General features: G+C 48.7%; 1 protein-coding gene across 1 annotated transcript in view; it reads right to left on the minus strand.

Moving 5' to 3' along the window:
• The window catches only part of SCYL3 (SCY1 like pseudokinase 3), a 469,360-nt gene that overhangs the window by 246,180 nt on the left and 200,722 nt on the right, over positions 1-22,458 (minus strand). Inside the window, exons 8-9 of the mRNA XM_069641305.1 lie at positions 19,449-19,636; positions 17,591-17,762 (exon numbers count right to left, since the gene is read on the minus strand). Coding sequence (XP_069497406.1) covers positions 17,591-17,762; positions 19,449-19,636 — 360 coding nt within the window. The remainder of the gene's footprint in view (positions 1-17,590; positions 17,763-19,448; positions 19,637-22,458) is intronic.

The raw sequence follows: 22,458 nt of genomic DNA on the forward strand, positions 1-22,458 counted from the left end.
TAAGAGCTGTAGTCACTTGAGTATGTAGGGAAATAATTTCAAAGGAGGACCCTAAAGGTCCCCAGCAACACTGCCCATTAGGAGCGGTGTGCTGCAGTAGTAAAAACACAGATGCCTTTAAGAGCTATAGAGCAGACAGACTCCATAGTACAGATAGGATAGAAAGAATAGGGCTCCACTCATTCAGGATTGAAAGAAAAAGGTCCAGAGGTCCAGCAAAAAGGGCTGGGGGTCTAACTAGGAGAGGGATGAAGCATAACAATGATACATCTCTTTGTAATACAATATTGCAGGGCTAAAGGCTAGGGTGGGGGGGCTGGTTAGGTAGACAAACACTATTGAAGCACAATGTTATGGTTTATGGACGTCTGTATATTATATTGTTGTATAAAAAACAATAAAAACGATGTTAAAAAATGATAAAGCTCCCTAACACAGCCCATATCAAGGTACTTAACTGAACCATTCCTTTGTACTATTCAGACTTCAATTACTTGGCTAAGAAATGAGTTGAGCTTTGTAAGCCTTGGAATTAAAAGGTATATTGATTTTATCTGCCTAATCATTTTCCTTACCTGCACTTAAAACAGTGTTATTGTTTTGCATTGGTAGTTTTATAGTGCTGTGTAGTTGGATCATTTGAGTGATTCAGTCACTTTCCCCAGCGGAGGAGCCCTTTCCTGTGAGGCTATTGAGGTGAACCCGCTATGCAACATTGCCCCTAAGGGGAGGGGGTAAGCAGGACCTCATCAGGAGAGACTTCCCTCTTGGGGACAAGGACTCCCTTTCCACTGAGCAACTCCCTTCCCAACCCCCAATGTCACATTGTTCCATTGCACAGCCCTTTAGACTACTCTTACATATGTAACTGATATAATGAGGAAAGGTTTCAGTACTGTGAAGAGTAAGAACACTGAAGTCATAAAGAACGCTTATCTGACAAACACAGTAACTAAGCCAAGAGAAGCTATGATGAACACAGCCAAAACAGAAAGGAAGGACTTTCCCTAGAAGCCACGGAAGCCCCAGCACTGAATCATAAAAAAAGGGCCAAGAGAATGAGGAAGTGAGACCCGGGAGATTCAATCCGGCTGGATCAAGGAGGCTGAGAAACCTGGCAAGACACTGTTCCACAAGTCAAGGTACAGCTACTGAGGAGAAGTTCCAGCAGTGTGCGGTACACCAGACAGACTGGAGGAAGCTTGTCAAAGTCCCAGGCGGAATGTGCGGCCAGGACCAGAGAAGAACCCTCATGATGGCGTGCCGGAGAGTCGAGATGCCAAGGATAGACCTGAGGAGGTCTGTCTACACAAGGAGAGCCCAAGTAGAGAAACCAAGCACGAAGGTGGTGGACTGGAAGGGAAACCGGTGAAAAACCCTTCCATTGCTGATACCACCTTTATACACAGAAGCGTGGCGGAAGTGTTATTCTGAGAAAAGCTGAAGAACAGCTCTCACAGAGCGGAAAGACGAAAGAGTAAACACCGAACCGGTGATGCAGACACTTTACACAGCAGGTAACGGTGAGAGCGGGAGATCCAGACAACTGGAAAGGTGTACATGTAAAAAGTAACATATCACATTGGGTAAGCAATCGGAGAAAAAAACCCTCATCCCAGTGAGAAGTAGAACCACCAAAAGGGGGAGAATTATTCAAGACCTCAGCATACTCGTCCCAGCGAATGGCGAGATGGCCAGAAGAGTCAGGCACATTTAGGAATGCATCAAACACGTCCCAGTAAAAGGTGAGATTACCAGAAGGGTGAAACTCATGAAGGGACTCATCCTCGTTCCAATGAATGGCAAAACCCTAAAGGGAACAAGAGTCCAATAGAGACTTTACCTGTATATTTCAGTGAGCAAAAAGCCAGTCAAAAGAAGGCGGGTTGGTCCAAAGACCTGTATGCGAACAAAAAAAGGAGGAAGAAGGACTGAATTGGAATGGATATTCAGTCTCAGACAATCTTAAGAAAAAGCCCAGAAAGGGGTCTGAAGATTCCAAGGAAACAGGACAGAAAGGCTGGGAGAACCCTTGAAAGAAGTGAAGTTTATTGCGAGAACTAGCAAAAGACAGGACCTCATATTGAGAATAATTTTGCTGAAGAGCCATCCAGCATTATCTAATATTTTGAAATACTATTTAAAGACGGCACCTGTTGGTCTGACCCCCTCTTTCTGACCTACCACGGTAGATATATGCATAATTAATCATGCGTGTCATTTCTACTGTCCTTGATTTTTATTTGCATATGTTTTGGCAAGACAGAGTACATTTTTACACATCTGTGTGGACTTTTAATACTGGGCTATGTGTGAAACCTGAGGGTATCCTCACTCCGACTCCCCCTGGATCCTCTGTTCAGGTGGCCAGGAAAAGGCCATCACCCTTGGATCCCGACCCTGGGCACAGAGAAGCAAAGGAGGATCACCTGGGTAAAGGGTCCTTGGGGATTGAGAACAAAGTACCCCCAGGCGAGACATGGCGACACCCTTTTTCCTGGGAAAGCCAACCTAACCCTCCCATGGCCTTTATAGGCTACTGTATGCCAGCTCCCCTCATTTCCCCACATTGTATCCTCTACAGAACTGGGACGAGAAAGATGCCGACAGGGTACTGTGAGGGTCAGGCATGTCCCTTTAATTATAGTCAGGCAAGCACAATTGAGAATCCACCCCTGCAACCTGTCAAGTGGTTGCAGGTGTATAAAGGGAGAGTCGGAGAACAGCATGGGGGGCCTGTGTGGGAGAGTCCAGTAGGGAGTCCAGCTTGGAGGGAGACAGCCGTGGTGGGTCCTACAGCGCAGCCAGGACGCCGACAAAAGACCCAAAGGATGTGTGGTGCCCGGGAGACAGGTGGGAAATTAAGGAACTGCAGGTTTCGGAGCCTCTGATCGAAGCAGTGTAGCCGGTGCTGAGCAGAGAAGAGGAAGGGAGAAGCCAAGGAAAGCGAGCAGAGCTTGCAAGCAAAAGGAAATCAGTGAGTGAGGCTGAATCCAGCCAGCGCAGCCGTCTGGAACACACAAGACCGGTAGGTTCAGAAGGCAAGTCACTCGGAAAGGGGCACTCCTGGGGGGATGTGGGGAATGAGAGGAAAGCCCTGAACAAGTGATATATGAAATTGATTAAACGAACCCGAGGCCGCAGGTTGGGTGAAATGAAAGTGGCAAAGCAAACGAAACAATATTGAATACTGCACTGAATTAAACGTTTGCGGGCAAAATTATAACAAATGAGAAATGTATGTGAACAACTGGTGTTTTATGAAGCCAAAAAAGCAGCAAGAAATTAAGAATAAGATGATAGTGACGGCAAGGTGGTGAAAAAGGGAAATAACCACTAAGTGAACCCTCGTAATTAAACAGTGTGGCAAGGCCAAGGTTTGGTCCAAATTATATGATACAGTGTGGCAAAGACAAAAGACTGACAGGGAGAAGCCAAGTGAGTGGGAGCATCCATATAGGAACAAAAGCTGTAGAACCTGTGTGGGTCAAGAGGCCGAAGGTTCCTGGGTGCACGGCCTGTAATGGGTGGACCGTGTGGTCTGACAACTGTGCCTAGACCAGGTAACCCTCAACTGTGGAAGCCAAAGATTTTGTTTAAGCAAACCAGGAAAGAATACGTTGAGAGTTAAGTTTATCCAGAAAGAAAAATAACCTCATTTTGAACAAAGAGATGGAGGCCAAGCAGAGGTTGGCAAGTTGAACTCTTGGGGAAGGTACGCACAAGACTTGATGAACGTTGGTGTCTCGAGGACGGAATCCTTAAACCCCTTTTCTGTGAAACTGCTTTCATGAACTTTGGGAAGGGAACTCCAAGGATTTGTGGAACTGTTTTGAAATGAACGGTAGTCCCAAAACCTTTGTGGAACTTTCTTGAACTTGGGGAAGGGAAGCTGAAAAGGAAGCTAAGTGCTGGAAGAAGCTCAGAACCTTTTATCACCATTACATTTGTTATTAACATTCCTATACATTGTTTAGCTTTAGTTGTGAGGGCAAGAATAGGTTTGGACACAGACAGACTTAAGTTGAACGTCCAGCCTCAGACTTTCCTTCGTTTTTTTCCAGGTAGGGAAATCCCACATTAGCAAAGGTCAAGTTAGGCCTTCAACCATCCTTTTATTGTGAACTTTGAATCTGTTGTCTGTGTCTTGCTTCATGATGCCTTCACAGCATTCTCTGCCCCTGATTCATGGAATTATTTGTGCGTAAAACGCACATTTGCGCGCCATTGTGCCCGAAAATCCCCATACCTCAAACAAGGATTTTCAGGCAGAATGGCGCACAAATGTGCGTTTTACGTGCAAATAATTCCATGAATCAGGGTGTCTGTTTTAACTGTACCTGCACATCAAACCCCAGATTAATCCTTACTGTTTAGTCTACGCTACCTGCAGAGAGTTCAGTTAGACCAAGTGTGAAAAACTCTTGCTTATCCACTAGCTTAACCTCAGAGAACCATGTAGCAGTGATGGCTCTGAATATTCCTCATAAACACTGCAGCCTGTTTTTTAATCCTCCCATGGGTGATTGCGTCACAAGCCCGTTCGCGGTCCAAGCAATGTGTGTGGGAATCAAGAGACCTTTGCAGAACGTGTAGAAAGAGAAGCCAATAGATATCATGCGCTGGGGGAACCAGATTCGAGAGAGAAAAATGAAAAAATACCAGCGAAAAGCACCAAACAAAAGAAAGAACTACAGGGCAGGTGTCTGCTCCAAACCACATGCAATGCGTATTGATAGGTTGTGCTAGGGTCAGTGGGGCAGAGCCAGGCCTCGGCACAAGAAACACGCATGCCTTTAAAATTAAAAAAAGGCAAGGCACATTTTGCATTGCAAATTACTCCGGTCTCATCCCTATGGATGGATACCCAACCAGCATGGAGTAAAGGGGAAGAGATGTAGGAGTGGTTGCAGAACTAGCAGCTCTGCAAAATTATCCTTGCTATCTTTTAAAGAGGTAGGCACTGGGGCGTGGCTTGCAGCGATGATGTGGACGATGCCTTGATGGCCTCTGCGTGAAGTCCAGCAATTCTGAATTACGTGCTGGCTCCAATAGCTTGTTAAACCCGGCAAAGAGCGGATGAGTTTGGCAGCACCCCCTGCACCGCCGAGCTTGCGGCGCAGCCTAGCGTTGACCAGAGCTTTGAATCAAAGAAGCTCTGTCGCATTTGTGGTGGAGCCTCTCCCAGATGGCAACCCAGATGGGAACAGCTAGGGCCCCCCCCCTTCAAAATTCCGACGATCCCACTTGCGGGGCTGGTGGAGCCCGCGCGAGGGCTCCCTGAGCTGGGAAACGAGGGAAGCCTACACGCAAAGGGAGTGAGTGGCGGGCTTCATTCGGCCTGCAGGGACTGGCGGGCAGGGTAGAGGCAAAGCTCCCCAATGAAAGCTAAACCTGCCAGGTCCAGATGCAGAGCATGCAGAGACAACGGCGCTTTCAGCTGCCCATGTAGGAGAATGGCAGTCATCTGAGCATGGAATTGCTTTGTTTGTTCGACTGGTACCCCTGTGTATGGAGGGCAACAATATATCCCACTGATGGTGAGTCTGCGAACACCAGCTAGGGGCACACAGGAGGGAGAACCAATTAAAAAGGCACACAGAAGCAGTGTCTGGGAGCCCCCAGAGAACACTCCTCCGCCCGGACTGGGGGCAGCAGTTAAGGGAAGCCCAGGTGGGAAGCAGAGGTAGTCTGAAACTGCTGGAACAGCAGGCAGGAGTCAGCCCGGCCACCTGCATCTCGCACCATAATACACGACTCAATGAAATACCTGGGGGACCCATTCGGGCTCTGTGGTATCAGTTGCCCTATTGCCCACAGACACCAGCACAGGAGGGGCAGCTAATCGCTAATACTCCATGGCAAAGCAGACTAAACCCCCAATAAATGCTGATATCGGAGAGCTGTTGCAGCCCTCAGATAAAGGAAAGAAATTGGAAGCAGTGAAGACCTAACCCTCTGCTTCACCTCGACCCGGGGGCGCGGGGGGGGGGGGGGGGGGGTTTGGCACGAAAGCGGACATCTTTTCCTTCCTGTCTGAAATTAAAGAGATCTGTAATTGTACGATGGAGATCTGCTCAAGGGTGGACCGCCTAGATCAACGAGTGCTGAGACGAAGCAGAGGCTGGGAGAGATGGAGAATTAGAAAAAGGGGGCAGTAGCGACGGTGACGAACTTCAGCTGAAGATCCAAACCCTACAATACCGGAGCAGCGCAATGGAACACAAACAGGAAGACAGAGAATAGGACCCGCAGGAACAACCTGCGAGTCAGAGGGTTGCCCTCGTCTGTTTCAGATCAAGCCCTACAAGAATATATTGGGGACCACCTTCAGATGCTCCTCACGCACCAGGAAGTCAATGCTGCTCCTAGATCGTAACTAAAGGTTGCAATCCTGAAGGGGACGGCTTCAGAACTCCCACCAGACGTGATCACAAGGGTCCATTTCTTCACGGTCAAACAAGAGATTCTGACTGTGAGCCGAACACGCGGAGAGCTTACATTTCAGGGAGTTTCACTCCAAATCTTCCAAGACCTTGCAACTGCCACGGTACAGAGAAGGACAGTGCTTAGACCACTGACCACCTACCTACAGGATCAGGTGGTCTGGTACCACTGGTTGTTCCCACCACTCTGCAGTTTGTGCTGGAGGACTTTTCTGCGATGCTTCCGCCCCACCAGAAACCTCATATCACTCAATGTTAAAGGTGTAAACTCTCCAGCTAAGCGTAGACCCATGTCGGTTAGATCGCACAGCGAGTAGGGCGCTCGTTATGACATCTGTGCATAGCATGCTGATGCAGGGTCGAATCCCGGCAGGGCCAAACTCAGCCTTTCATCCTTCCGAGGTCGAAAAATGAGCACCACACACCGTGGGAAATAAGCAGCGCTAAGATACCTGAGGGTTCGTAGCGCTATATAAATGCACAAACAAACATGTTGCAACGCCTGCAGGACCTTGATGGCTCAGTGGTCTTCCCTCGGACTCTGCCCACCTCTGAAACAGACATTCCCCAGCTCAATAACTAGCCTCCAGTGGGGCAGAAAAAGGTTGCACTGGGGTTCTTCTGGCGAGAGGGATCCCGTTTAGGGAACTCGAGATGCTATACAGCTTGGAGAGCCACTACACAGGAGTAAAAGGAATGTTTGGCCAACTACATATATATTGCTCTTGGTCTATGCCCCCAGTGAGGGGCAAGACATTTCTCCAGGATCTGGAATCCAAGCTGCTTCCCTTCCTCAACGGTCAAGTGGTCATTGGGGAGGGGGGGTGGGTGAGGGTGGAGGAGACTTCCGGACCCCCTGAAGGACAGAACACACCCACGCCTAGAGATTTCAAAATAGCAATTGGGCTCCTTCACTTCAAGGCATTGGGGTGGTTGATACTGGAGAGTGCTGCATCCAGGGGAGAAGGACTTCTCTTTCTTCTCACACATCCGGTGATCCTCCTCTCGAATTGACTTACTCTTGGCACCTCCCCGACTCATGTCATATGTGGATGAGGTGACGATAAAACAGAGGATATTGTCAGACCGCGCTCCAGTGTTCTTGTCAGTACTCTTTCACGACTTGAAACCCCCCCACCCCCAAATCCAATGGAGCCTCTATGACCCGATCCTGAACGATATGGCGCTATGGGATGCTATCGCTAAAGCTATTCGGACCTACTTCTAGGAGAATCCCACAGAACTCATTTCAACAGCAATAACATGGGGTGCCATGAAAGCGGTGATCAGAGGGGCGCCTACTGGAAGCGCAGGTTTGAGTTTGAGGCGGAAGGGAAACAAAAAGGGGTGGTCTCCTAAAGGCCAGCGCTCCTTGCAGGTGGCCCGAAACAGGTTGGAGGCGCACTATGCTGAAGACACTGCCCACTCCCTGCTTCCAACCAAACAGGGATACTATGCTAAAAATAACTAGGCTAATAAATTCATGGTTACGAAATTAGCAATAGTTAAACAAAGACATTTTATAATAGGCTTTTGAGACTCGCAGGGTAGGGTCCAATATGTGGAAGAGGCCAAGCTACAGCTGGCAGCCACCCACCTGACCAAGCAAACACGATATATTGCTATATTGCAGGTGTTGCCCTCCCACGCCTCTCAGAGGTAGATAGAGAGGCCCTAGATTCCCCCCCATCACCAGTGAGGAGATGGAGTCTGATCAAATCCTTAAAAACAAGAACCTGTGCCCAGATGGCTTCACTACGAAATTCTATAAGCTTTCACCCCTACTCCTGGCCCCCCTCACTGCCCTCTATTTTCATCAAGCGGGCGCCACAACCCCATTGATACAGGTCTCCTCAACCAGCCTCCTACTAAAACCCCACAAAGATCGCAGGGACTGTCTCATTACTTAACATTGACGCCAATATTTATTCCAAAGTGCTGGCCAATCGCATGGCCTCAGTTAAACCGAAAATAATGGACTCCGACCAAACAGGGTTCATATTAGGCAGAACGATAGGGGATAACATTCAGCGGGCCCTGAACCTGATGGAGATAGCAACCTCAGATCACTGCAAGATGGCGCTCGATGCAACCAAAACCTTTCACATGGTCGATTGGTCCTTCCTGCAATTAACACTCGAGACTTTTCGATTATGCCCACTTTTTCCCAAGATGGTCCAAGTCAATTACAGCGCCCGTACAACTGCTCTATGGGGTTAACCAAAGGCAATCAGGCCCTATTCCACTAACAAGTGGGACTAGGCAAGGGTGCCCTCTTTCCCCTTTACTGTTCGCTCTCAAAATGGAGCCCTTGGCCCAGCGAATTTGAAATAACTACTATTGTGGGGGTCCAGGTAGGCCATACAAACATAGGCTCTCCATCTATGCAGATTATGTCCTGATCACCTTAAAAATCCAGCCCTCGCTCCAACAATCCCTTCTAGAATTGCAGACTTTCGGCTAGGTGGCAGTGTTCGCCATTAACTATCACAAATCATCGGCCTTGGGGGTGGGTTTAAGACCAGGGGAAATTGACGTCCTCCGTCCCTCTTGCCCAATTCACTGGAGCGAGAAAGTTAGACTACCTGGGGGTGCACATCCCGGCCCTCCTGGTGGAGGTACATGCAGCAAATTTCCCTTCCCTTTTTAAAGAACTGAGACCAATTTGAAGAGGTGGACCACCCAGGAGATCTCGCTGATGGGACGAATTACGGCCTGTAAAATGAACGCACTGCCACAATGTTTTATACTTTAGCTGCTCCCTCCCTGTGATGATCCCTTTACCCCCTCAACCACTTCGCATACAACAAAAAAAGCTACGATTTATATGGAGGGGCAACAAGGCCAGGATCCCTAAACTGGTAATGGACAATGCTCGCCTTGGAGTTCCAAATTTACATAAATATTATGTAGCTGCACAATAGGCGCGCTTCCAGGTGTGGCTCTCCTCTACGGACCCCCCCCCCAAAAAATGGGTGGATATTGAACTATCAAGACTCTTGTTGCCTCTCCAGTACCTCCCATATGCCCCCCCCCCAATCTGCACGAAAATTCTGGCCTGGTATTCTCTCATCCACAAAAGCCACACTGACAATTTGGCACTGTGCGTTGAAAGCCATGGACATTCCAAATGGATTGGGTCCATGCTCTCCTGTTCTCCATAATCCGGCATTAACCCCCGGTATGCAACCTTCAAACTTTAGGAATTGGGTAGCCAGAGGGCTACAAACCCTGGCACAACTGTTTGAAAACGGCCAGCCGCGCACCTTGTAAAGAGACATTTCAGCTGACCGAATCCGATAGATACTCATGCGTCCAGCTCCACCACTGGGATACACACTCGCTGGTGCGATAAAGGGCCACACATACCCTCTGCCCCATCAAACACTCCTTGCAAGAGGGTCTGCCTGGGGGGGGGGGGGGGGGCGATTAGATCTAAACTGTACTAGCTGCTTCAGGAAGACATGTTGACCCTCCGCCCGGCTTTCATGACACAATGGGACAGACTTGGGGTGGTGGGGGGGGGGGGGGGTCTGATTGATGAACACACTTGGGTTGCTATCTGGACGAGATGCTATACCTCCTCAACTTGTGTGATGAATAAAGAATGTGCACTCAAGTTATTGCTTCCCTGGTACTATCCCCCACTGTGGCTTCACCACATTCAGAACTCGCTGGACCTGCAGTGCTGGCGGAAATGCAGGTCACTAGGCACTTATTTGCACGTGGTGGGAGTGTCCCACGGTCCAAGCTGTCTGGGGATAGGTACTCATCATAATCAAAGCCATCACCCCGGTCCAACTTCCCAAAAACCTGGTAGCGGTTCTCCTGGGTGCTCCGATTCAGGTGTGTACCCGAAGTCCACAGCCAAACTTATTAAACAGCTCCTCATAGCAGGGAGGATCACGATTGCCCGCACTTTGAAATCCCCCAAAGGCCCGCTAATATTCTTCTGGTGGCTCAAAATATGGAACATCCTGGTGGCAGAAAAGGTCACAGCCGCCGAAGAAGGCCTTCTACATTGATTTGCGGACATATGGGGCCCAATCTTGGCCTAAAACCGTGATTTTCCTGTACGAACATACAAGTTGCGGCTTTCAATTATATTCCTGCAGAATAATAACTAATGGGGCAATCCTCCTGGCCCACCCCCTTCTAGGCTTGCGAAAAAGGGGGCAGTAATTTTCACAGAGTGGGAAAGGGAAGGGGGATGTTCAGATGGTGTACTGCTTATTATTTGATTTGAGCCAACTGTGTTGTATTTCATTACTCACCCTTGTCTGCAACCGACTTTAATAACGTTGTTAAAGCGGTAGGCACCCATGGCAGTTCAACTTTACCATAAAACAACTATGGATCTAAAGAACGGTAATCCTGGGAGAGGGGGCGCTCGAGAGGCACGCCATGATGACTGCTCTTCTTTGAGCTCCTATGAGACCCAGTCATAATCCTCTGCCATCGAGGTTACTCAGCCCAGAAATACTGCTGCTTTGGGGACAAGGGCTGTCTGGGCCTAATGTCAAAATTGGGAAGTGCCAGGAGGAGTGGTGGGGCGCTATCCCTGTGGGCAGGAGGTGGGGCTTGAGGCAGCGTGGACGGCGTGTCCCCGATGTTATGAGAAGGCAGGGGCTCTGCTGTGCTACATGTGTGACCGGAGAACCTGTGCCCCTGCTGCCGAGGATGTTCAGCAGTGACCGCTGCAGCCCCGACATCCGCAGTGAGTGAGCTTGTGTCACGCCTCCTGGCCCGCACTGGGTTGACTGCCAGCAGCGGGACAAACATTTGTGCCACTGGAGCAACAGAGACAACCGGCACCAACATCGGCCATGAACGGGGGGCTGTGGCGCACAGCAGCGATCTGAATCCTAGCTCAGGTGAGCTCTGGGAATCCTGCCGGGTCGCTGCAAGATGCCTGGGGGGGGGGCCCTCTGCCAGTCATTGTTAGATGCTCCAGTGGCTGACGCCAGGGGGCTCGGGTGCAGTTCGGCGGGGAGAGCCTGGCTCAGTGAGCAGGCTAGGTGAAGAATGGCAGCTAATCTAGAAGGTGCCCGTTGTGGGACTGGACTCTGCAGAGGGATCTGCCAGCCCCTTTGCGGCGCTGACACAGAGGCCTGTTGGAAAACGCTGGGTGCATATTTACCCTCATAAGGATCTCCAGTTCAGGTTCTGGCTGATTGAGGAGGAGGAAAAGAACTGGCCTGCATGCATGGGTGGACGGACTGGGAGTGGGAGGCAGTGCTCTCAGAGGTGGATGACGCTGCAGGGGAGCAGCTGCTTGGCAGATATGATGTTGTGCACACTCAATCTCAAACGCGAGTAACCCACTGCTCGCTCGTAGCATTTAACACACAACGGCTGGATTAAAAATTGTAAAGCACGATAAAACACTAAACTCCTCTATGGTACCCCCTCAGGCTAAGAACACGGTGCAGGGGGCTCCCAAAGCAGACAAAACGGTGGAACCAGGAATGGGGGCAACGTTGGACGCTCTCTGCAACCTTAAGTGTATCTTGATGCAGTTGCAGAGCAGTATTACCACAACAGAAAGCAAAATAAGCCCTCACACCTGTAAGGTTGACCAAATGCAGACCCGGCGCAATGGGCACAGCGAGAGGTTAGATGAGGCGGAACTGTGCCTTTCCAGGGTGTTGTATGAGTCCTGTGCGGCAACAAGAGAAGTGACCCACATTAGGACGGCGCCCAAAGAACTGCAAGAAAAGCAGGATGACTTGGAGGTTCCCTGAGGCTACAGACAGGGTGCACATAGAGCAGATGGTGGAGGCCTTGATTCGAGAGTCGGTTGGAGAATATGGTTTCTCGTCGGCCTTTGTGGTTGAGAAGGCTCATCGCATCCTAGGGCGGTGCCACCCGATGCCAGAAGCGCCACCCCTGCCTCTCATTGCACAGCTTCTTAACTACCGCGGCAGGGATCATGCGTTTCCAAGGTCAAGAGAACCGAGTACCCTCAACTACTGCGGTGACCAGATCCATTTATTCTTGGATTTTTCAAATAAGGTACAGGCATTGCAGAAACATGCCCTTTAAGTGAAGAAGAGGCTTAGGGAGAAAGGATTTAAATAAGCCACGTTGTTCCCAGCGCGCTTACATGTTTAGCACAATGGCATGGCCTTATTCTTCCAGTCGCCTGAGGTGGCTAGCGATTTTTGGGACGTTGCAAATGGCCGCGCTGGATCCGCAAGATCAGAGGTGGCCAGGGGAGGCCTTAGCATATAGCCCCGGACGGAAGTTCTGTTCTTGCAGCAGCACCATGCTTAGGTGTTGTTTTTCAGGCATAGGGGGTGGAGGTTAGGCCTCATGGTTTGTTGCTGTGGGTATGGCAGGAGGGATGGCAAAGCCTTGAGTAGCCCCCATGCTCTGGCTTTTTGTTTTGGTATGGATGGGGTTGGGGGGATGGGAGGGGGGGAGAAGAGTCATTACTGGCATGTTGGGGTTGTCGGTGGGGGGTTGGACTATTTTGTTGTTTGTCCGGTTGTTGGGGGTTTCAGCATTATACTTGGAGGACGGGGGTGAGTCTGTTCAGAGGACACATGCACCACAGGACTCCACTTGCCCCAATGAAGGCTTTGTGTTTTGTAGGGGAAGGGGGGTCTTTACTGGGAGTTTGAAGTTGCTGGCGCAGATGGGGGTGGCAGGTGGTTGGTGTTCTCTTGTTTGGACAGGGTGGGGGTGGGTTAATTCAGACGTCACACGATCTGTGACCCCCTACTAGCTTCATTATGGCTGCACTAGGGGTGGGTTTGAATTGGAAGGGTGTAAAAGGTATCTCGCCTGGTCTTGAGGTTGGAGGGTGATTCGATTGGTCTCATGGGATGGTGGCCTGAACTGGAGTACACTGTGCAGTACTTGGCCTGGATAAGTAGGGGCTATTATCATGCCATATGAGCAATGGCAGGTAGTGGGGGTCACATGCATGACATGGAATGTTCAAGGCCTCAATTGCCCTTCGAAAGCTAGGAAGGTCCTATTGGTTATGCAGAGGTACCAAGTGAACATTGTCTTTCTTCAAGAAACGCATCCCTCAAAAGCAGAGACGACGCGTTTGCTAAATCCTGGGGTGTCACAGGTACTTTTCATCATACTCTAGGTATTCCTGAGTTGTAGGTTTACTCCTTAGGGGGACAGTGGGGTTTTGCTGTACGAAGGTGGTTGTGGATACAGAGGGCAGAGCCCTGATCCTCACATGTCTGGTGCAGGGGTGGCAATTCACCTTTGTGAACTTCTATGCTCCCAATCCCGATTCTCTGGATACTTCGTAATTCATAGAGGAACATCTTAGCAGGGTGTACTGGGTGAGAGACTTCAACAAGGTCATGAGAAATTCCCTAGACGGGTCATGGGGCAGCAGCAGAGGGGAGACTACTCAGAAATTGTAACAAATTTGCGCAAATGCTGGACATATGGAGGGAGCGCCATGGCTCAGAAAGAGGGTACACATTTCGGTCATCAGTACATGGGACAACATCCAGGGTGGATTTCATTCTAATGTCTGCTGATGGATCGGGCTGGGTTCCAGAATGTAAAATCCTGGCACATACTGTGTCGGATCATGCCACGGTAGTGATGACTCTTTCAATTCCTGGGAGGTGGCGGGGTAAAGGCGCTGTTATTTTAAAAACAAGAGCTGAGGCACTAGGTATTCAGGGAGGCTAATTTTTTTCAGGACAATGAGGGCTCTGTTGCATCTTACTTCACCCTTCGGGAAGCCTTCAAGTGCATGATCAGGGGCGAATGTATCGCCGAGGAGGCTGGCGTCCTCAAGGCCACAAAGCGGAGCTGACGGCCCATAGACTGGATTGCGTAAGCTGGAATCTGGTGAGGGGTTTGCCACGAATGTGGAAGAGCAGGCCAGGTTCCGGGAGGTGCTGGGTCGGTTTAGAGAAGCGGCTGAACGGGAGCTGCGGTTAATCCGTAGGAGTGCATCGGTGAGGCGGTACGGGGAAGGTCAGGGAACTGGGACACTGGTCACTCGTTTGCTTAAAACTGAAACCTCCAGATCGCACATAGCAGCGGTGGCGAACCCGGTGGTCGAGCTTTTACATGTGGATGATGGAATTATGGGGGCCTTTGGTGATTTTTATAAATCTCTATACTCTTCTAGGCTTGCAGCTGGACAGGATGAGATTGATGAGTACTTGAAGCACGTGGGCTGTACTGGGCGGTGCAGGGGCAAGGATTGGATGCGTAGGCAGTTAACAGAGCAGGCGGTACATGAGGCTATCAAAGCCCTACTAGCTGTGAAGGCTGCTGGCCCAGACCGGCTCTCAGCCTATTTTTGTAACTTATGCAGATCTATTGGTTTGTATGCACCAACAAGCTCTACAGGACGGTGCACTCCCTCAGTCGTTGCGAGAGGCAGTGGTCACTCTACTCCTAAAACTGGGCAAAGATGCCGATAGTTGCTCCTCCTACTGCCCGATTTCTCAGATGAACCTGGACAATAAAATCCTAGCCCGGGTGCTGGCTAATAGGCTTTTACCAATTATGTCCAGGTGTGTATTGTTGGATCAGCCTGGGTTCATACCCAGGCGGCCCATGTCGTATGGACTTCATAAAATGTTCAGTCTCTTGTCGATCCTGGACCAGCATTCATCGGTAGTTGCGGCCCTTCGACGCCGAGAAGGCATTCGACTCTGTTGAATGGCCATTTCTTTGCAAGGTCCTGAGGCACAAGTGGGTGGGAGAGGATTTCATAAAAATTGTGTCTGTTGTAAAAGCGCCCGGTGGCACAAACCTGTGTGAATGGTAGTCTCTCTGAACCTATTTCAATGGAAATGTGTACACAGCAAGGATGTCTCTTGGCGAACAGCAGTGGAGACCTTTCGGTCAAGCCCTTAGCAGAGTTGGTACATTCTAAGCCAATCTGGCACCGGTAACGAGGGACATTTTGATTTTCAGCCGCTTCTCTGGGCTTCTCGTGAACCCCTCCAAATTAGTATTGTTCCGCTTGACGAATGGGAATAAGGTTCAAGGAGGAGTTTTGAGTTTCAATGGCACGCAGAGACTACATGTAATCTCAGGGTGATGGTGGCTAGGTCCCCTGATGTGCTCTATGGGACACTGGTCACTCGTTTGCTTAAAACTGAAACCTCCAGATCGCACATAGCAGCGGTGGCGAACCCGGTGGGGAGAAACTAGTGCACACAGAAGCACTACTCCTTAAGTGGATCAGCCTGCCACTGTCCCTTTCTGGGCATGTATCGGTTAGAAATAGGCGATACTACTCCAATTTCTTTTACGTATTCCTCAATGTGCCCAACATTTAGTGGACGGATGTTTAAAAAGGAGGCGGTGTGAAAGGGTCAGGCACATGACTGTCAAGGGGGAAGGGGATGGAGATCCCTCTCAACCTGGGACAGTAGGCCTACCAGAGCCAGTCCTGCCCCACAGGACGGGCGACTACAAAGCCAGAAGTCCTTTTGGCAGAGGAAGGAATAGGCAACCCTACTGCCAGAGAACCGGCAGAGAACAGCAGGGCCACAGAGCAGTACGCGCTGGCGACCGGCAACCCATACCCGGAAGCTCCAAATCATGTGCCCAAGAACTTGGAGATTGGCTGCGTTTATCAGGGGTTGCTAAAGAATTCCATCTCACCCATGCTTTAGGGCCACACTCTTAACTAGACGGTCCATTGCAGATCCATGATTGAGGACGGAGCAGGGCTTCAGAGGCCCTTTAGCCTGGGTTGGCGCCAGGAGGACCCAAGTCCACATCCCAACCAGGTGTGTATGTTGCTGGGCAGATGCAGTTTTCAATCCTGGACAGCCCCTGCCATTATGAAGGGTGGAGATACTTGCCATTCATGCGATGGGGGCAACTCCAACCAGAATCTTACACTTCGATCATCGTTGGAGCCAAGATCCCTACGAAGGATAAAAGCATGCTAAAGGCCTGGAATTAATTGTTGGAAGATTTCCAGCAGCCCTTTCTTCACTTGCTGGGCAAAGCACAGTCTGTTTGCAGAAATCAAGAAGACCTTAATATGTGCTTTGACCCCTGGACGATGGGAACTACCTGTCCCAACCTGTGCTCATAGATCCAGCTGCTGGGATCACTCAGAACAGTCTCTGAACCATCCTGTGGGCTAGCCAGACGTCATCCCGGGCTACTTCGCTGCAATGGCCGCAGTCCCAAATTGAGCCATGGAACTAGGCAGATCATCAGCTTGTGGAACAAGAAACATTACCCTGAAGTTGCAGCTCTCCATCATGAAGAGGAGCCTTCCAGGGCAGGCTTGGTTCTCACCATGAGGGTCGCTTTCAATCATTTTGTCTAAGTGGCCATTACTGCTTGATGCCTGCGTCACATCCAGGGAGTCCCCTGAGATTGTTGCAGAAGTGGTAGTCCCGTAGTCTGAGTGTCCAGCTGACCAGAATCATAGAGCTGGGTAGGTAAGACAATATTCAAGCAAAAGGGTACTACTTTTTTCTGCACTTTCCAACACCATAGGCAATTTGAAGAGTTTACAAGTGGAACCTTTCTAAAATACATCAAATGTAAGGTTGCACTACACAGCAACTTAACTACCTGTTGGTTGGGCTAATTACACACCATTACAAATAAAAAAAGCTATATCTCACTTTTATGCTCATAACAGAAAAAGCCTATATTTGGTTTATACTGAACTACATACATGGCCGTGGAGAACGATAAAAGGGAAAATAGTGTCCTGGCGTCTTTTAATGTTCAGCAAATTCCACTTCTATAGTAAGTGAGGGGTATCCTAATGTTCTAGTACCCTCATCAAAGCACCATCAACGTATTTATGTTTATAAATGGAGGGCACAATGGCAGACAAAAAAAACCTGAAAAAGATCTCTAGAAACTGACAATACACGCTGACCTTTGTGATCTCCGCCAATGCTGCACACTTCTCAGTAAGTGTTGTTGCTGTCTCATTATCAGCGTGTACAGAGGTTGTAGAGCAATGCTGCCACAATTGGCCTCCAAAGTTATATCCCACTTAAGCACTTGTTTTGTGATCAGATGTAGGAGTGCAGAAGATTTACTACCCAGCTACAAAATAGGCTCTGCCCACTTCATTTTCAGACAGACCAACACCCTGCCCTAGACATGTATGGATTTACCCATTGTCAAAGCAGCCTGAGAGAAATGTATATTTTTACCTTCTGGGGTTGTATCGGCTGCCTTGGCAAAACTTGGTGTGGTGCTTTTGAAGATCTTTGTCCTGTCGCCACCAATAACTACTTCTGGTCCAAGCAAAGAAACCAAAACAGCCAAGCTATGCAGTGTCATAGCGACCATGGAGTCATTGATGTCTCGCAAACCCAATAACACCTGCAACACATCAACAAAAAACAAAGTTAATAATAACTATACAAAAATGATTTCCTTCGTTAAAGTGAAACAATGGTCATATTATTTACTTGAAATCAAGAGTTCTTTGTAACAATCTTAATATGTTTCTTTGAATACATGTGGATTATCCAAAACCTTGTCTTGCAGGAAACCAATCTAAAAAGGTGGATGTGATGCACAAGATCCCTTCCAATATATTTAGGCTGAAGTAACATTTACCAACAAGTTACTGGGCTCAAATGTTTGAAGATGCAGATATACCATGGAGTAAAAAGGCAAATTAAGGAAATGTGTGCCACAGTTAACTTGGTTAACCTATTCTCTGCAGGCTTGCAACAAACACAATACTGAAACAAACATTTTAAAAAGTGTAAAAAGCAGGCGGTTAGTAAGACTTCAAGCATGTGATTACCAATCCATTTCCAAAAACATGCTAATCTGTGAGTTGTTGGTGAAAATGAAAAGAGGACCAAACTTTAATCCTCCGTTATGTAGTGATAGAGCAGGTAATAGCTATGGGAAGTAAATGCACATCCATTTGCCTCCCAAACTCTGTATTTCCTTAATTCACATAACTACCACAAAGTGCTGTACGCACATGAAGTAAAAACCTGCATTTTATTAAATGATTAGATGAGAAAAGGGAGAAATGGATTTAGGAAACCAGAATTGTTGAGATTGATTTTTAGAACCAGATTTGTGGAAGGGTTCCGAGAGGCCACTCTAGTTGATAGACTGAATAAACAAAAAGGGGGGTTTTGTTTGCTTAACACTTGTTAATGCGGGTTGTGCCCAAGCACGATTTTTTAAAAACGAAAAAGGGCAGTCAAACCCAAAGATTATTATGTACTCAACCGAGCAGGTTAGGTGTTTGTGAGTAGTTGTGTGCTCTGTGATGTCTCAAGGTGTTGGAAGTGAAAGAAAAACTGGTTGCGTCCTGTCACGTGTCGGGATGGAGAAATGTGCCTTCCCAGAGTGGTCTTGGCTGCCATTGTCCTGGGCTCAAGCTGCCAGACAACATATACAGCCACATCAGTTTCCTTTCACACAAAGGAGGTCAACATTAGCTATTGAACAGGTTCAGAGTTTTTAATGAAACAGCACCATGTGGGGGCTTGTATGTTCCCGAATAATTATTTGCTGGGCACGGTTTCTCACTGCCACCATTAAAACATTAAAATCATAGGTTATTTTAGGTGGCCCCACAACTCAAAACGTACACAGTGAGGCCTCGGAGGAAGATCCATCCAAGGCAAAAGATCAGTGAACCATTCGGGACAATCAAAGGTCAGTAGGGCCTCATGAGACAGAGTTCAGGGCAGGTCAACCTAATGTTGGTGCGGGGAGATTCCAGAGAGATGACACCAGGAAACAGTTTTCATTGCGATGGGCTTCAATTCCCTACCTTTAAGAGCACAGCAACTGTGTCCAAGAGACAAATGAAGTGTCAGGAAAATATTGCATGGGATAACTATGTGTGCAAGTGATAGGACAATGAATGTTTAGAATTGTATACACTTTTTATAGTTTTATGCTGGCAAAATGAATTGCATTCAGTGCTCAGCCGACTTATTAAAAGCATTGAATTCACTTAGAATATTAAAGGGGCTTTAACTTATGACAAGTAAGATTTGCAGATGAACTGAGCACTACTCAATTTCTCACCTGTGGCAGGATTTCATTTTTTAACTCTTCTTTTGAGAACAGTCCACCATAAGCGTCGATGTGAGTTAGTAGAACCATTCGCACATGTTCTTCATGCACTTTGAAAAGTTTAAGTAACAGAGGAATCACACGGGCTTGAAAGAGAGCAGGTGAGAGCAGGCAATCCGAGTGACGTTTTCCGCTTGTCTCTATAGAAGGGGATTTGACAAATGTGAAAAATTATGCAAGACTTTGAAGGAAAAAAAGGCAAACATCCCCTCTCACAACTGAATAAAAGGCAATTTGTTCTTGAACAGTAGATCAATATACTGGCCATCCCCGTCACATGATCACTCTGATTTCATTGCAATAGGAAAAGGTTACTGACCTTTCACAATGGTTCTCCAATGCCCTTTTCCTTTACCTGACCCTTATGTTGGGGAATAACTCCTTTTTATTTCATCACCATTGATTTCAATGGAACCTCCATTTGCCTAGCTTGTGAAGCCCTGCCGGACTTTTGAGGCAAGTAAAACCTTTTTCACTTCAATTACCTGCTTAGCTCAAATATTTTGGGGGCACTGGCGAACATTTAAAGGTGCCTGTTCAGAGGGAGTTTTACCTTCATGTTCACTGCAGTTTCACTGTATCAAAAACGACCTTCCAGAGAAGTGCTGCAGAGGTACATGTTATTCCTCTAGCCACTTTTTATCTTGTAACGTTTTTTAGGCATTTATGATGAGCCTAGAGCAAGCTGGTGGCAATGAACAGCATTGCTAATATTTCTTCTAGTGCGCTCACACTTTTGCAGAGTCCAGCTTGGACTCCTGAGCAAGGGCTGTTGTGTGATTTGCCTGAGTTTAGGGCTATCTGGTCCTAATACACATTTCCAGAAAGTGGTTACTGGTCATATGTGGGGTTTGTGGTTATCCATGATTAGGCAGTCCTTGCCTGCTTGAATGGTGCAGATCCTTGCCATTGGCTTGTTGGGGTAATACAGTCTGGATTTTGCATAGGAAGCAGAGCCCTACAGCCATTCTGGAGGTCACCCACTGGAACCAAAAGTCCATACACGAGAAGCCTGCTGAAGACCCAGAGGACAGACAAAGAAGCAAACCATCATTGCCCAAGTTATCCACTGGTGTCTGCTGCTGCTTCTCCTGTGACCAGTGAAGAACCTCGACTTTGCATTCCTACTTAGTCTAGTGGGACCAACTGGTCGTCAGTCCTGCATCAGAGCCCTGACTTCAGCGTTTGGTGGACTCTGGACACTCTTGAGGCTGACCATTCACCGACCAGACCCTCACTGCTGCTGCTGTCGCCATCCTAAACTGGAATTTAGGACTCCTCGGATCATCGACTTGTGGTCCAGGAACATTGCTGGTGCTGTTCTGAACTGTAAGGAGGAGCCTGCTGGCCCTTGACAAGGGTTTGTTCACCTCACCTTTTCGCCTGTTTGGACTTGGTGGTTCATCATCCTTATGGAAGACGTTTTGGCTGCTATTCAGATGTGTTTCAAAGTCTGTCAAAGCCGTCACAGAACCATAGATCTGAACCACTGAATTGCCGGACCCAATCCCGACACAGACTTAAGCTACCCTAACAACGATTTCTGCCCTTCCAGCCCCCCACTTTTAGAGCCCGTCTCACCCCATACGGGATTCATGGGCGGATTCATGGGGCACCCCATATGGATTTCATGGGGACAAAGCCCACACCCTAGCAATAACCTTACCCGACTAATCAGTGGAGTTCTTTGTAGCGGAGGATTCCACCCTGGGTAACCCTTGATGCGTTGTCATTGGAAGTATCTCTAATTTTGGTTGCTTATGCGATTTATTTAAGAGGTGCTTTTAAAAGACACTACTTACTGGTTGGCTTTGGCAAACTGTGCCTCATCCTCCACTAGGTACTTACCTGAACATTGACTTGGAGTTAATGAATAGTTTTCTTCCCTGCTAGGTAAGGATTGCTGAAGTGAGTTGTCTGCCTTATAATTATAAGGCAGTGTGTAATGTAGTGCTTTTTATTGTCTTCTCTTGCCACTTTAATGTTACAGTTTGTGCATTGCTTTTGACTTTTGGAGGGTAAAGTGTTGCATTGTCTCATTTAGCGGCAGAAAGAGGTGTGTTTCTGTATGTGTAAGAAGGATGCTGGCATGGTTTTGGTTACAGACCTTTATTTCTTTAGGTAAAACTATCCTTACTATCCTAACTTCTGAGAGGTGTTTCCCTGCCTAAAAACTAATACTAAGATTCCAAGATGGCCACTCAATGGGGGAGGATGTGCTGAGCACAGCTTGTCCCCGGTCCGCTTCTAAAGGTAACAGCAGCAAAATAAGAAGACTTTGCCTCCCCTCCGGCTGTGGATGAGCGCACAGGGAGTGCGGGAGCCCACATAATAATCAGAACATATGCATTTCAGCGGGAGCCCGAGCGGCTTCGCCGGGGTGCGGTGTCGCTGGAGCCAACCAGGAGCCAGAAGGAGAAAGACTGGTGCGCGGCCCATTCATCTGTACATTGTCAAGCGATGTGCGCTGCCGGTAATCGGACACCACCAGAGGGGCGTGTAAGAGGTGGGGACCGTCTCTGGAGCAGATAAGTAGCGGGAGAGGCGCTGCCGTGACAGGCACCAGCAGCAAACTGACACTGCGTGCCAGGGATCTCCCTGAATACAGGAAAGCTTGGAGGGGCAGTGGCCTCCAGTGGAAGCTTGCAGTGGCGGGCCCAGGCAGAGTACGGCAACGGGGTGAGGAGCAAGTGTCACCCTCCAGCCCCCACAGCAACGAGGTGGCCCCCAGGGGGATCTGAAAAGGGCCCAACTCAGCTAGGGACATCCTTATCAGGTGAGGAGTGACAGAGGGTGGGGGGGAGGGGCTGATATCAGTAGCCAGTCACAGCATAGAGAGAAGGTGCATAGCAGGAGGGCCCCCCCTGCTCAAGCCTACAGAGTGGACTTGCCCCAACAACAGGAGGGGAGGCCCAGGAAGCAAGAGGAGCCCGGAGAAGCACAGGTGGTGGGGCTCCCCGAT

The sequence above is a fragment of the Ambystoma mexicanum genome, chromosome 1q, assembly GCF_040938575.1.
Source record: "Ambystoma mexicanum isolate Mex_15411 chromosome 1q, UKY_AmexF1_1, whole genome shotgun sequence".
NCBI classification, from domain to species: Eukaryota; Metazoa; Chordata; class Amphibia; order Caudata; family Ambystomatidae; genus Ambystoma; species Ambystoma mexicanum.